At 46.1% G+C, this 16,218-nt stretch overlaps 1 protein-coding gene across 6 annotated transcripts in view; it reads left to right on the top strand.

The window, feature by feature from the left end:
* LOC111152592 (tight junction protein 1) overlaps nt 1–6,355 on the top strand; it is a 250,919-nt gene extending 244,564 nt beyond the window's left edge. For 2 of the 6 annotated variants that reach the window (XM_022511098.1, XM_022511100.1), the window contains 3 exons: nt 1–218; nt 2,251–2,394; nt 4,818–6,355. In XM_022511098.1, the coding sequence (XP_022366806.1) occupies nt 1–218; nt 2,251–2,394; nt 4,818–4,912 (457 nt within the window). In that variant the 3' untranslated portion in view covers nt 4,913–6,355. The remainder of the gene's footprint in view (nt 219–2,250; nt 2,395–4,817) is intronic. The other 4 variants (XM_022511099.1, XM_022511103.1, XM_022511102.1 and 1 more) reach the window with 3 other exon arrangements.
* Nucleotides 6,356–16,218: the final 9,863 nt, after the last annotated feature.

The raw sequence follows: 16,218 nt of genomic DNA, 5'->3' as shown, positions 1-16,218 counted from the left end.
CCCTTCAGCTGTGGAAGAAGATGAAGATGAGGATGGTCATACTGTGGTGGCCACAGCCCGAGGCGTGTTTAACAGCAATGGCGGGGTGTTGAGTTCCATAGAAACTGGCGTTAGTATAATTATCCCACAAGGAGCCATTCCTGAGGGAATTGAGCAGGAAATCTATTTCAAGGTCTGTCGAGACAACAGCATCCTCCCACCTTTGGATAAGGAGAAAGGTAAGTGTGTTTATTTTTCTGTGCAGTTTTAATAATTAGAGTTGCCTTCTGTGCTCTTCAAAGCTTGTAGTGCTCAGTTGAGAACATAATCTGGACCCCTTTTCTACTTTGCCGACCCCAGCATGTTCTTCCCACAGGGAAGGCCCCTCAAATGAGCACAAATGAGCGTGCCTTGGACTCGCATCGTGAGCACACTAGACTTTGCACATGGTGGGCTCTACTTTCAGTGTGAAAGTGACAGTGTTGACAGTTGACAGGCCTTGGGCATTCCTCCGCTTGTCTGCTGGGTGGGTAGCAGAGCTCACCAAATCTGTCTTTGAGCCATTCACCCATCTCTGGAGATGGGTCTAGGTAACACCCGCTTAGAAAGGCTTTGCTCCATGCCTGTCACATGATTGTAGAATAGAAGCGTCTTAGGGCAGGTGCTCATCTCCCACCCCTGATCCCGGTAAGACTCAGCAGAGTAAACAATATATCCCTATTGAGTATTACCGTGCGTGTTTCTGAACTTGAAGGAATCTAGGAAAGCTGGCTTTTTTTGTTTTTTGTCTTTTGTTTTTTTTTTCCCATAATCTTTCTGGATCTGTCAAGACGATGTGATGAACTGTGTGACGACTTCTTTTGGAATCTTGTAGCAGTTGCTTTACTTCCTTAATTAAATACGTCACTTTAGCTCAGTTTCTTACATTTTGTGGAATACTAACATATGTGGGCCCTGCATGAATCGTTTAAACCAGGTCGGCAGCAAATACATTTAAAACACCAGATATAAGTAACATTTTTCTTTTTTATGATTTTATTTATTTGACAGAAAGCATATGCAAGCAGGGGGAGTGGCAGGGAAAGGGAGAAGCGGGCTCCTCTCGGAGTAGGGAGCCCAGCGTGGGGCTCGTTCCCAGGATGCTGGGGTCATGACCCGAGCCAAAGGTAGACGCTTAACCAACTGAGCCACCCAGGTGCTCTATAAGTAGCTTTTGTAAAAAGTATATTTGAACATATCTTACAAAAACCTCATGATATAATGTAGTTGCCACCAGCAACCTGTAGCTACGTTTGGGGTTTTTGTTTTTTTAATTTTACATCCTTGGTTAAAAATTTCATTGAAAACGAAAGATACAAAATAAAATACTATTTCACTGAAAACTTAAAAAGGAGAGGTGATAGACATAAGCAGTTTTGAAATGCAGTCCTAATGGGCTAGTATTATCTTTGTTGTGACAGTAAGGAAATGACAGGTTATTTTAAAAATCATAAAAATGACTATAACACTACTAAGCTGGGGCAAAGTTTCTGTCTATTATGTGCATATTCTCTACTTTGTCATAAAATTGATTCCCAGATTAATTTTTTTGCAAGAAGTTTTCATGTAATAATTTTTTTTCTACCTAGTTTTTCACTTTTTTTCCTTCAAGATTTTATTTAAATTCAAGTTAGTTAACATATAGTGCAGTGTTTCAGGAGTAGAATTTAGTGACTCATCACTTACATATAACACCCAGTGTTTATCACAACCCAAGTGTCATCCTTAATGCGGATCACCCATCTAGCCTATCTCCCACCTACCTCCCCTTCATCTCAACCCTCAGTTTGTTTCTATAGTTAGAATCTTTTATGGTTTGCCTCTCTCTCTGTTTTTATCTTATTTTATTTTTCCCTCCCTTCCCCTGTGTTCATCTGTTTTGTTTCTTAAAATTACCTGTGGCTGTTATGCATTGAAATGTGCTGGAAAGTGTAAAAATACACACTGAAATGCAGAAATTCACTATATTGATTACGTGTTGAAATAATAATGTTTTGGATATATTGGGTTACATAAATATTAAAATTTATTTTGTCTTTTTTATTTAAAGTGGCTACTAGAAAATTCTCGATTACACATTTGTCATTTCTTTTTCTTGGTCACTGTGTCTGTAGAGAATTAACTGCATTTGGCTTTGAAGCATGTCATTAGAAGGGGGCGTGAGGAGAACTGTGGTCTAGAAGGAAAAGATGGCCATCTAACCTCTCACCCTTACCCCCTCCCTGACCGCAGGTGAGACACTGCTGAGCCCCTTAGTGATGTGTGGGCCCCATGGCCTCAAGTTCCTGAAGCCCGTGGAGCTGCGCTTACCACACTGTGCGTCCATGACCCCTGACGGTTGGTCTTTTGCTCTAAAATCATCCGACTCCTCGTCGGGTATGCTGTCTTCACTCTGTCCTTTGGGGGCTTTGGGTACTGTCATTGATTAATCCCTGGGCTGTTGGAGCTACCCATGCTGTTCGTGAGCAAATCTCTACCTCCGTTCCTGTGGCCTTGTAGGCATCACCAGTGTTTTAACGTTTCTTTGTGGTGCATAAATGAATGTGGAAAGGTACAGAAGTTTCTTCCTTTTAAACATTGATGATTTGGCCAAAGGTTGACTCTTTCTTGGTGTTCAAGAAAATTATTTGTTCTGTTAAAATTATTAAGATGCAGTGGGAGAACTGTTACTGCCCTACATATATAGGTGCTTTTATCTTCTTACTAAAATGATTGGATTCCTTTATACAGTAATTTCTAGTTTTGGTTACCATTCTTTAATTTCTCAGCCTACAAAGTATATACACCAGAGAAACTTGAAAGACAAAAAGTACCTTCAACTGTGATCATACTCGGCCATGGTTTCTCAGTGTAAAACTCTAAATATCTTCTATTAAACACACTACTTTTAAATGGCTTTTTGCTCTTAAGATCATAGCTTCAAAGCTTCCATTGCGTTTTCATATTTCTCACTTCCTTGGGTGACTACATCAGTTACCAGTCGAAACATTCTATATTTTTGGTATAGATCACTTTAATTGAACCTCATATAGAAAAACAAGAATTTAAAATTTTGTTTCTGAATTTTTAGTAAACCAGGTGAGCATTATACAGTTTCAATATGAAATGGAGCTTTAGGATACAAAGATTACAGGAACATATTCTATTACTACCCAAGATTAAAAATTGTATTATAAATATGTATTTCCTGATATCTACATTTTCTGGAGAAAGCTAATAAATTAGCTTTAACACACTAGATAGTAGAGCTATTTCCTCAGGGACTCCACCAGTGGAAAAGCATTTTATTAGCCCAGTTTGAGTTAATATTAATGAAACTGCATTTTAAACATATTCTGAAACTCAGGTTGTAGCATGAGCTCTGATCGTTTCTAAACAAATTAGGATGAGAAGCTTTAAAGTAACTGTTGCAGTTACTTGTTTTGTAGCGATTTTTCCCCCCAGATATTATATGAACCATAAGTGATTTCTCTATTTGTTCTGTATCTTATGCCACAGAACATAAGTTATTTTGTTAGATTGAAACAACTTTTTCCTGTGTTAAATGTGAGTACATTCACCTAGAGCAGAAATGTACATCTGTATAATCCTGTATGGTTTTAGAATGCTTTGTTCCTCTGAGTTTCTGTTCAAAAAGTCAAGGGTAGATTTTGATGATGACTGACTTAATCCCAGCAAAAGTTTCTATATTGGAAGGAAACTGGAGCCTAAAGTTAAGATTTTTTATTTACTTCTAAAGAGTTGTCATAGCTCTACTTCATTTCCTAAAGATGCTTGTTATCTGCAGTACAGCATAAGCCCCTATATATTTGTGAAGTGATTTTGCTTCTGTTTAGTCACTCTGTTTTAAACTGCTGGGCCCATCATGACTCAGAGACCCTTTCGGTGTAGGCAGGGTCTGTCACCCTTAGCACTGTTGACATTATGGCCAGATGATAATGCTTTGCTATAAGAATTGTCCTGTGCACTGTGGGCTGTTTAGCAGCATCCTTGCCTCTACTCACTAGATGTCAGTTGTGACAAGCAAAAACATCCCCAGACATCGTCCCGCGGGGGTGCAGAAGGAAGGCAAAGTCAGCAGCTTTCAACATCACTTATCTTGGATGCCATATAGTCATCCCAGCCTTCTTCATACTTGGTGTCCGCTCTCTGGGGCTTCTTAGCTCTAGCTGCAGATCTCAGATCACCAAGAGCTTGTTAAATTCAGATTCCCAAGCCCTGATTCAGATTCAGCAGTTGATGAGTTTTCAGAACTATGTGAGTGATTTTGTTGTACAGCTAACATTGAGGCTGAGAAACTCTTGGTCCAGACTTCAACTGATTTTTATTTTTTTAAATTTTTAAAAAATTTTTGTAAAGGGGACTATATTCTGCAGAACTTTCAGGCATTCATATGTTGGTCCGTAGTTGAGTATGAGAAATAATATTCTCCTACTCAGTTCACATGGGTGAGCATACCATTTTTGCCTCAGCTTTCAGAAGTGCTGTTAATAATCATGTGGACCCGGGCACTGGGACTACCTCAGGCATAAATGATCGCCCCAGCTTCTGTTCACTGTTTGAAACGGCATGAACATGGAAACACAGTAAAAGAGAAATCTGAAACAGCTCTGAGTCCTTAGATTCCCGTGGGTCCTCATTGAAGTACAGCACCTAGAGTCTTGATACAAGTGCACATTTCCTTAGAAATAGGAGAGAACTGTATCTGAGTATGTCTTCGTGTTTGCCCGTGATTACACAGCATCCTGGCTAGTGGTTTCATCAACTACAAATGACAGAAACTTCTTTTTCTCTTCTAGGTGATCCTAAAACCTGGCAAAACAAGTGTCTTCCTGGAGATCCAAATTACCTTGTTGGAGCAAACTGTGTTTCTGTCCTGATTGACCACTTTTAATTCTTAAAATATAGGAATTTGATTAAATAATGTGAAACTGGGTTAAACTTACTAAATCTAAGTGGAAACACTCTATCAAGTATTATACTTTTCTTAGAATTGATACTGCAGTTTGTTAGTATTAAGCATTTTATTTGAACAGATGAAGATTAGTGAGCACGCACCTGCTCTGCAGTCCGAGAACATGCTGCACTCTGCGTGTTTGTGGAGGGAAAGCCAGCGGCGCTGGCCGCACGGTCAGAGATGGTTTGCTTTGTAATGATTTTTGTACTTTTTTATGGTCACTGCTTACTTCATCTACTGATTTCCGTTAAAATACCAGCCAGTAAATGGGGTGCATTTGAGTTCTATTCTTTCCAAAGTACACTGTTTCAAATTTTATTATGGCCCTGGCCTGGCATACACATTTTATTTTATTATGCATGAGGTAATGTGCACACATTTAAAAAACGTACTGGACCATATAAACCAGTGTAGTGAATTTAACAGAAATGTACAGCAAGGGGAATTTACAGCTTTCGGGGGGGTGGGGGGGTAGGGAGTGAAGTGAAGACAATTACTTATTGTATATGAAAACACATTTTTTTAGGGAAGGACACCAAAGCATGTGAGACTGGTTCTGTGGCCTCATCGGATCTATAAATTAACCATATCACCACAGACAAACTAACCAGCAGGAATGCCTTACCCTCATGTTTTTAATTCTTAGATCATTCTTTCCGTGTATTACTAAGTTTTTATGGCTTTTGTGCGCATCTAGATACTGTATCATGAAAAAGATTGAGTAAATTGTGGATTTGGTGGTTTCAGAAATGTATAATCACCCAGAAGAAAATAATGGTGTGATTTGGGGATTTTTTTTTTTCCCCTCCCAGGGGCAGTGGTGGTTTTCTGTTCTTTTGGCTATGCATTTGAAAATTTTGACGTTTTAAGGATGCTTGTACATAATGCGTGCATACCACTTTTGTTCTTGGTTTGTAAATTAACTTTTATAAACTTTACCTTTTTTATACATAAACAAAACTGAGTTTCTTAAGGCTACCTTTGTATTTCTCTCCTGTACCTCTCGAGCCTTGAACTTTGACCTCTGCAGCAATAAAGCAGCATTTCTATGACACATACAAGGTCATTTTTTTAAGAAAAAGAATGCACAGAGTTGTTACATTTTTAAGTGCTGCATTTAAAAGATACAGTTACTCAGAATTCTCTAGTTTGATTAAATTCTTGCAAAGTACCCTGACTGTAATTTGTGATACCATGCTGTGCCCGAAAGTGTATTTTTTTACTAATAGACAATTTATTATGGCACATCAGCACGATTTCTGTTTAGATAATACACCACTACATTCTGTTAATCAATCATTAGGTGTGACTGAATTTCTTTTGCAGTTATTAAAAAATCTCAAATTTCTAAATCTGCAGAATAAAACTTTTTAAAATAAAGTGCTGGTTTGGTCTGTTTGCCCACTATTTCTAGCTTCGTGCAACTTTATAATCCTGTTTAAAATCCCACACACTGGCGCTCGTCACCTAGTCCCTTCTGCTGCCCTGGGCTGGTGGGGCATCTGCAGTGTGTCCCCGCGGCCAGTGCACTGTGATGGATGAGCAGCGCCGGTCACGGGAACCTTGAAACACAGCAAGAGGAGGGAGGCCAGCTGTAGAATTCTCGGTGGCGTTCCCGCTGCGTCGTAAATATCCATATAGTGAGGTGTGCATTTGTGTTCCTTAAGACCAGTTTGTATATAGCTTTGTTTCCCATTTCCTGCTTTTGTCCAAAAGCAACATGGGCATTTTCTTGTGTTGTTACATTTGGGGGTAGAAAATGATTTTTAATGGCTATAAATGTTCTATCGTGATTGCCATATTTATTTAACCACCACCATAACGACATTTAGGTTGTTGCTAGAAAGCGAATATCTATGTAGATCCAGTCTCGTTTGCTTCCTCTTTTTTGTCATGGTTAAAATGTCTGTACAGGAAAAGTATCCATTTTAGTGTATAGTTCTCCAGATTTTTTTTTAAAGATTTTTAAAAAATTTATTTAGTTGACAGAGACAGCAAGAGAGGGAACATAAACGGGAGAGTGGGAGAGGGAGAACCAGGCTTCCCACTGAACAGGGAGCCCGATGTGGGGCTCGATCCCAGGACCCCAAGATCATGACCTGAGTTGAAGACAGATGCCCAATGACTGAGCCACCCAGGCGCCCCGTTCTCCAGATTTGACAGACATACGTAGTTTTATAACCATTACTATTAATACGTAAGCAGTTTCATCATCCCCCGAAAGTTCATTGTTCCCCTCCCCACACTTGTCCAGCCCCAGCAGACAGTGATCTCTCTTCTATCCCTGTAGTTCCTCCTTGAGGATCCCATGATGGGATCCCACAGTGTGCAGCCTTGAGTGTGCCCCCTTTCACTCAGTATAAAGCATTTGAGATTCATTTACGAAGCTACAAGTATTAGTAGTTCTTCCTTACCACAGAGCAGTATCCCTCCTGCTCCGCCAAGTGAGCACGCCTCCGCCTCTCTCCAGCCCCAGGGGCACTTGGGGGTTGTTTCCAGGTTTGGAGATAATGAATAAAATACATAGAAATGCTACAAACGTCTGCATTAGGTTCTTGTGTGAACATCAATTCTTTCACTTGACTGAAGGCCCTAAGTGGGACCCCTGGCTCATATTGAAGTATAGGTTGAACTTTCTAAAAAACTGCCAGCCCACCTGCTGGACTGCCATCCTGTCCCGCATCCTGCAGCCACGTGGGAGCAGCCGGCGGCCCCCAGCCCTCACCAGCACTTGCCGTGCTCAGTAGTCTCATGTCAACCGAACGTTCTAACGGGCTGCCTCCCTGATGACTCAGGATGCCGAGCATCATTTCATTTACCTGCCAGGCATTCCTTGGTGAGGTATCTGTTCAGATCTTCATTTTTGCAAGTTGCATTGTTTCCTCGCCCTTTCAAGAGTTCTTCATATAACCTGAATGCAGATTCGTTATCAGATGTGTGATTTGTGAGTACATTTTCTCAGTCTGTTTTCTTAATAGTGTCTTCTGAAGAGCCCAAATTACTAATTTTGACAAGGTCAGTTCGTTTCTTTTATAGATCATGCTTTAAGTGTCCTATATGAGAAATCTTGATTAAGCCAAAGCACAACGATTTTTCTGTTTCAGAAGTGTTTCAGGTTTTATTTATATGTCTGTGATCCATTTTGAGTTAATTTTATACATAGTGTGAGATATATGTTGCGTTCCATTTAGTCTGTCCCCTTATTTTTATTTTATTGGCAGTTGGCACAGTGTTACCTTGGTTGTTCAGGTGTACTAGTGTGTTCTGTTAAGAATGTGTCCTTACTGTGAACACAGACCCCCGCACACAGGCCTCAGCGAGACTGCCCGTGTCTGCGTGTATCAGCAGAAGGAACATAATCTGTAAGTCTTGTGTGTTCCTAGCTACCTGGCTTTTACTGCACTACATGAATCCCAGGCAAGGTTTATAGACCTGTGCTTTTCAGTATTTATGGAAATAAGAGTTTTGTTCCCTCAGACCATCTATCTGTAGCACTGAGCATGGACCGCTGAAATGACTCAGAGGGCCAAGTTCTGGGGTCAGAAGGCTGGTTTTGCCCTTTGCCACATGACTCACACTCTCCTACTAGAACATCTTGTGAGTGTCCGTCCACCAGGGGACTCGAGTCAGTTCCTCTTCCTTTTGACTTCGCCCATTTTCACTCAGTGCAGCACACATTGGGCACCACACAGGTGGGGACCCAGGCAAGGGGATGGGGATGTGGCAGCAGATGCAGGCAAATGGGGGACAAGCGTTTGTCGTTTGCCTTGACGGGTGGTTTGAAAATCATTTGCTGGCTAAGAGGCTGGCTCCGGTTTCTGCAGAATGACTGGGCACAGAGATGTCCCACGTCGGGTTCCTTAGCCAAGTTCCCCCAGATCGAGAGCTGGGGAAACCCGCCGTAATGTGCAGACTGACAGAACCACGTGTCATCTCAAGTGTCCCAGTAAAAGCAGGCTCAGTTAATGGCATTTTTAATTTCTCTGTGCTTTCCTTTCAAACCACTTGACAGTGAAGGGACTACGCAGGGGTAGCAAATTTGGTGCTTTCAGAATTCACAAAGAAGGTGTAGGTTAAACTTGTTCCAGTCCTGTCGTGTAGGAGACCATGGCTTTACAAATGGCCCAGGCTAGAGCGTGTCTTGTCCAGGTCACCGTGAGCCCTCGGGTTGGCCGGAAGTTGGCACAGAAGGTGCTCGCTGGAGAAACGCATGCCGTGCAGGAGCCCTCTGTCTGCGCTCCCCGCTTGCAGATCAGACTATTCCCAGTGAACTATTGCCAGTTGTCTTAGAAACCACATACCTCTGAAGATCAAAAATCGAGTTCTGTTAGCGCTGTTTTCCCTACTAGAAGGATGCCAGGCCCGGAATATATAAGCCGGTTTTCACTTGGTGCTCCTGACCAGTGCAGGGAATAGACTGCGGAAGATGGCCCTGCGTCGTGCTACCCTGCTGTGTGCCGCATCGGGGGGGTCACACACACGGGGGTGCGGAGGTCTTGATGCTGGTGTATTTGTGCTAAGCTTGAGGTCACAATTATTTAAGATTTTATTTGAGTGAGAGCATAAGTGGGGGAGCCGGGGCAGAGGGAGAGGGAGAAGCAGACTCCCCACTGAACAGGGAGCCTGACACAGGACCCCAAGATGATGACCGGAGCTGAAGGCAGACCCTTAACTGGCTGAGCCACCCAGGCACCCCACAGTTTTTTTTATTTTGAGAAAAAAAGTTGATCCGCACACCACTCTTTTGTTTTTGTCTTTGTTTTTACTAGAACCTGAGACATAAGGAAAATGTGAAAACAGACATGGAACCAATTTGCTAATGTCTAAGTGTTGGGGAGAAAAGCACAGTATTCTCACTTAAAACTGTTCGGTGCTTAGCAACTGGTCTGTGACACAAACAAGCTTCAAATCAGAGGCCAGAGGGTTCCCTTGGCCGGAACCTTGGTGTTGGGACTTCTTGGAGGGGACTTCCAGGACATGCCATTTCCCAGAGCATCTGTAAGAATGTGTCCCTTCCATGTTGTATGGGGACAATTTGAAGAGGGGGGGAAGTAAAGCAGAAGGCAAAGCTTGAGGCCTAAGGCAGCCCAGTCTTGGTGCGCACCAGGCAGAAATGGGAGTCGTGAGAGGGGAGCCATCCATAAGTTTTCAGAAACCCTTGAAGCCAAGTGATTTAGAGCAAAATTGACTTTCTTAGCAGATTGTTATTAGTGTAATGCAATAGTCCCGGGGTTTCATTGGGTTTCTCGAGAGAGAGCGAGCCAGAGAGGAGGATGGAGGTACAAATGGAGGCCCCCCCTGCATGGAAGCACTGCCCCATGGAACTGGGGCCTACGTTCCATGGCTTCATGCCTCTTCCCCTATGTGACAAGCTTTTCTTCTTCCCTTTGTTTTTGAATATTCAATAAACACAGTTGAGATGTTCTGTCAGGCTTCAGGGACCCGTCCCCTAATTATAGCAAGTGTTAACACTCCCATCTGTGACAGCCTGTAACATGGGGAAGCCTCTGAGTACGTGTCCAGGATGCTGGTCCTTTCTCCTGCAAGAGGTCAGCCTGTCTTGCTGGCTTGTGTGCAGAAGCTGTGGGGACACAGGGCAGTCCTGAGAGCAAATGGAAACCAACCAGTTCAGACCAGCATTGCTCACAAGCCGGCCTCAAGCCCCAGAAACACGGAGCGCCCCTCAAAGAGTTTTGATGATTGTCTCCCACAAGAAGTGAGATCAGAAGGTCAAGGCTCTCCCTCAGGGCCAGAAGTTGACAGAGCAGTGCTGGGAATGTTCTGCCAGTCTGGGGCGAGCAGGGTTAACGAAGATATGTGGCCATTATCTTGAAAACTGAGCCACCCACTTGCGTGCAGTGACCACCTCCCAGATGGCGCTTAGCTCCTCGTTCAAGTGCACTCCTGTTTCTTTTTTTTTTTTTTTTAATATTTTTTTTATTTATTTATTTGACAGAGAGATCACAAGCAGGCAGAGAGGCAGGCAGAGAGAGAGGAGGAAGCAGGCTCCGTGCTGAGCAGAGAGCCCGACGCGGGGCTCGATCCCAGGACTCTAAGATCATGACCTGAGCCGAAGGCAGCGGCTTAACCCACTGAGCCACCCAGGCGCCCCTGCACTCCTGTTTCTTACACACAAATTTCTTCTAACTCATCTTGATTAGAATTTGGAGGAAGCACAAACTGCCTTGTACCCCAGAGAGAAGTCGCGGATCCCCCAGGAACGTGCTAGCTAGCATCAGTAATAGTAGTTACAGAAGGTTCCAAGCTCTTTGGCTTCTTTACCTTCAAAGAAATCATCCAGCGGTCGAGGATTCCATTCTCACAGTGCCCTGGCACCCCCTCTTGGTCCTGGCACTCAGCCAGACATGCTCCTCCCCTCTCTTGCTCTTAGTGACCTTTGTCACCCCTGAATGTGCCACACTCTCAGCCCAGCTGGGAGAAAGCCTCCCACGTTGTCCTCCCTGCTCTTTTCCCTACAGTCCTCCCCGCCTGGGACTGCCCCCAGTAACTGCTCAGCTGAGCGGGCCACTTGCTGCTGCAGCGGCTCTATCCTGACACATACCCTGATTGGCCGAAACTGGAGCTTCCCTACATGTCCCGCCTTGGGGAATGGCCTGGGACACCGCTGAGAACCAGTATAGCACAGAAGGGCATGCTTGGCGTGTGCCCTGTCAACAAATGGCAGCGCACTAGTCACAACCCCTCTGGGTGAAACCTACCTGCCGGTTCCACCCCACGTTTGGGTCTTATCAAGGGCAGGTGGGAATATGAGCGCCCATTTCCCGATGACCCTTGGCCGCATTGAAACTCTTAACTTGCGGAAATTGACAGATGAGTATCAGCCCCTCACCCCGCTGACAGCCACTCCTGCCTGCCTGCCGAGGGGAAGGACTCCAGTGCGTGTGGCTTCCTGCTCTGCAAAAACGGCGTGCATTGCTTAGGGCTGATGGCATTGGGAAGGATCTGGAGAATCGGTGTGCACAGGGGACACGAAATCACATTGTAGCTCCACCACAGTATTTGGGGAAAAGTCACGCAGGACCAGCCTGCCTTTGTGAAAGTGACCGCGTATTAAATTTAGGCACCACCGGGTCCACAGACCGCAGGACTTGCTAATTCCAGTGGTAGTGATGACAGAAGGGGCTGGGCCGTCTGCCACGTTAAGAGAGGACAGTATAACAGATCTGCGCACGCTCAGCCTTCGCACAATTGAGAGCCTGGGTGGTTTTCGCTTTCAAGGGCAAGAAGCGACTTACAAGTTCCTAGAGCCAGAGAGAGCTGTCGGGTTGCAGATGGGCAGCCGCATTTCCTGCCTGCCTTTGCTCTGATGTGAGCAACTGGGATCTGTGGGAATGTTTCTTTCCTCCTGCTGGATCTGTGTCCCTGGATCTGTGACTAGATCACAGGCTGAAGGCCAGCTTCCTTGTTCGTGGGTGTTACTGGCAACCCATTTCAGGAAACAGTCCTGCTCCCAGAAGGCAACAAAACATCCCCTCCGATGCATAACTGATTGGGCAAGCATCCTGCCTACCTAGCTGATACTCATGTGCGCAGAACTCTTCTATTTGCAGGGGCGCGGCCCACCTTCCTATTTTCTCCGTCTCAGCGTATGTTCGAGAGCAGAAGGCTGCAGGAAAGATCACGCTGCCGCCCTGGGCAGATGGTCAACCGGCACGTGCACTGGGTCCCGCCAGCTCAGCAGAGGCCACGGCCGTTTCTCCCCAGCCGCGAGGCTGCTGCTTTCCACGTGATGACTTTAGCCTCCTAGATGAGTTTTTCCGCAAACATTATAATTCTTGTCAACTTACTGCAATTTGAATTTCATGGCAGTTCTACATTTTATGCTAAAATTACTCATTTTCCCCCATTGCGGCAGGATGATGAATACGGTACAGATGGCACCCGCTCCTGTTCTCATGAGCCTTGCAATTAGGAAGAAAACGATAAAAACCCCAGACTTATTACCTACTGAACAATTTCCAAGTTTGAAATGCACTGGAAGGAAAAAGGTGTCACCAACCGCTCTGCGGAGGGAACAGGGCCCCGTGAGGACAGAGTCCCTTCGTGGCCAGGCAGGGCCTCTGCCCTTCCGCATCCGGGTGTGGGCCTCTCTTCCTCCACCTCTTCTTTCTGATTTCTTCTTTTCTCCTCCTCCTCCCCCTCCTCCCCCCATCCCCCCCCACCCCACCTCTTCCTCCCCATCCTTCTCTTCTGCCTTCTCTATATCCCAGGCAAACATCCCAGGTACTCAGGGCAAGGGAGTTGGGTTTAACCCACACTGCGGAACCACGGGTGGGGGCCACGGTGAGTGACACGTGGCCCCCGCTCTTTTAGGGAGAGGGGAACCATGTCCACAAACGCAGCCAGTCTCCTGTTGGCACAACCACCACCAACACGGAAGCCACAGCTCCACCCCCGTCCCCCCGGCTCAGCCCAGGCAAGGCCTCCACAGCTCCCCACGCCAAGGCGCTGCTCTTCCCGCAGCGTTGCTCAGCGGCCTGACCTCCCCACTCTGCATTCCGCAGGAGCCAGAGCATTTTTCTACATCGCAACCCCAGTTTGCAGCCCCTCAACCTTCCTCCTCGTCCGTGTCCACTGAGTCTCACCCCGTTGGTGTCCCACTGCCCAGCTTGTCTCTGCTTCCCCTAGCCATACCCAGGCTCACCGGCAGGAAATTAACCATCACTTTGAAAGTGGGGACCTCATCTCTAGTCTCACATTGTCTTTCAGATTTTCTTTTTTTAATTGAAATACGGTTGACATACAGTATTATATTGGTTTCAGGTGTACATTCAGGACGGTGGTTCCCCTCCTCTCCGAGGACGACTGAGTAGGAGACCTTGAATTTAAAACTTCCAAGCCCTTTGGACCCAGCAATTCTGCTGCTAAAAATTTATCTCACAGGAAAAACCCAAGTCAGGTCTATAAGGACGTTGGCTGTGGTGCTCTTTGTAATGGAGAAAAAGCCAGAAATGATCCACTCTATGATTACGGAATAAGAGACAAAGGGCTGGAAACCCAGCCTGGCTGTGATATGGTCACAGCAAACCGTGCAGTTGAACCCATGGGGTAGCAGAGGGGCTGCAGGAGCTGGCAGGTAGGTGGAGACAGAGGAACAATGAGCCAGAGGCACAGCACTACTCGGCTGGGTTCCTGGGTGAGCCCGCCTCCTCCATGCACCCCGGAACCTTTCCAGGAGGCTTTGCCTCTCTTTGCCTCCGCCTCCCCATCTCTAGGACAGGACTGGTGACCCCATGGGCTATGGCCTAGCTGTGTCCTCCCCAAATTTATATCACGCCCTCACCCCCACGGGCTGGAGGTGAGTTTTGGGGAGGTGATTAGGGACAGAGGAGGTCATGAGGAGTGGGGCCCCCATGATGGGATTGATGGCCTCACACGGACAGACACAGTAATGCTTGTGTTTAGGCTCTCCCGAGCTCTCCCCGCTCCAATCCCCCACGTGCTGACCTCAAGGAAAGGTCACATGAGCACCGGGAGAACGTGGCTGTCAGCAGCGCAAAGGGAGTCCTCACCGGCACCCGGCTCTGCGGCCACCTCGAGGACCCCAGCCTCCAGAGCTGTGGGAGAGTACATCTCTCTTGGTTAAGTCCACGGCCTGTGGCACTGTGCTGTGCCCACCAAGTTGAGACAGAACTGGTAAGATCACTACTGCTGGGTGGCTGTGTTTTTTGTTTTTTTTTAAAGATTTTATTTATTTATTTGAGAGAGAGTGTGAGTGAGCAAGAGAGAGAGCACAAGCCACAGTGTAGGGAGAGGAAGAACCCAACTCCCCGCCAAGCAGGGAGCCGACGTGGGACTTGATCCCAGGACCCTGGGATCATGACCTGAGCTGAAGGCAGACCCTTAACCAACTGAGCTCCCCCAGGTGTCCCAAGGATCACTACTGTTAATGAGTAAATCCACAGAAAGCACGCAGTCCGTCTTCAGGAAATACTATCATTACCGTAGATTTGTTGTTTTGTTTGACAAGAAAATGTAGTGTCTTCATTTCTTTATGACTGAACTGATCTTTTTTTTTTTTTCCCCTGGTGCAAAAACATAAAACATTCAGTTTACCCTCCTCCAGTCCAGATGGTTAAATGGCCATATCTCTCTGGGACATGTCCCTTTGCACGCACAAATCATTCTCGAGGAAGAGATGTCAAACCGTTACCAGAGCTCATCTCTGCCGCTGGAGGGGAGGCCGATATTATGGGGCTGTTAATAAGTGCCTGTGCATTTTACATTTTTCCCTAACAAGGAGGGTTTATTTTTGTAATTGGGAAGGATAAGAATAGAAAGGGCCTCGGGGAGACACCTGGCTGTCTTAGTTGAGCTATTGTGACAAAGTATATAGACTGGGGGGCTTTAAGCCACAGGAATGGATTGCTCGCAGCTCTGGAGGCTGGAAGTCCAAGACCAGGGCGCCAGTAGGAGAGCCTGCTTCCTCACGGAGGGACGCATCTCTTCCCTGTATCCTCACGTGGTGGAGGGCTGAGAGGGCTCTCTGGGGCCACCTGTAAGGACCCGAATCCCATCCGTGAGGGCTCTACCCTCATGCCCTCATCATCTCCCCCGAGCGCCACCTCCTCGTTCCATCTGGGTGGGATGATGAGCTTCTGCATATGAACTTAGGGGGACACATACGTGCAGTCTGTGACCTTGATTTCCACCCAATGACCTCATTTCCCTATTAGCGGTCATGCCACTTGGGGACCCCGTGTCTGCTGACCTGTCTCGAAGTAATTCCACAAATGGGTCTCTGGCCCCTCAGCAGCTGGCAGCACCCCTAGGTCCTGAGGAGAGATCATTCAAGCCCCCAAGTGCCCAAGAAAGAGGTTTTTCCCTGGGCAAAACCTGTCACGTTGACGTTATCCCCAGAAATTCTCCTTGAAGCAAGCCTGCAATTCACCGGTTCTGTTTTCCAGGCTTCAGGGTGTTCGACATAGGGGTGTCCCCTTACTGGGAGGGGAGGCTCCCTGAGCCCAGGGCACACCACAGCCTGGACTTTGGTGAGTGGGACTTCCCGTCTTCACTCGGTCACCAAAGAAGACAGGATGTAGGAACTCACCCTTTTCAGGAAAAAGGGTGTTTTTTTTTTTTTTTTCCTTTTAAAGGTTTTATTTACTTATTTGACAGACAGAGATCACAAGTAGGCAGACAGGCAGGCAGAGTGAGAGGAGGAAGCAGGCTCCCTGCCAAGCAGAGAGCCCAATGCGGGGGCTCGATCCCAGGACCCTGGA

Source organism: Enhydra lutris, unplaced genomic scaffold (genome assembly GCF_002288905.1).
Source record: "Enhydra lutris kenyoni isolate GAN:26980312 unplaced genomic scaffold, ASM228890v2 scaffoldscaffold29, whole genome shotgun sequence".
NCBI lineage: Eukaryota > Metazoa > Chordata > Mammalia > Carnivora > Mustelidae > Enhydra > Enhydra lutris.
The sequence above is the reverse complement of the archived record's forward strand: the minus strand, read 5'-3'. Positions and strand labels throughout refer to the sequence as shown.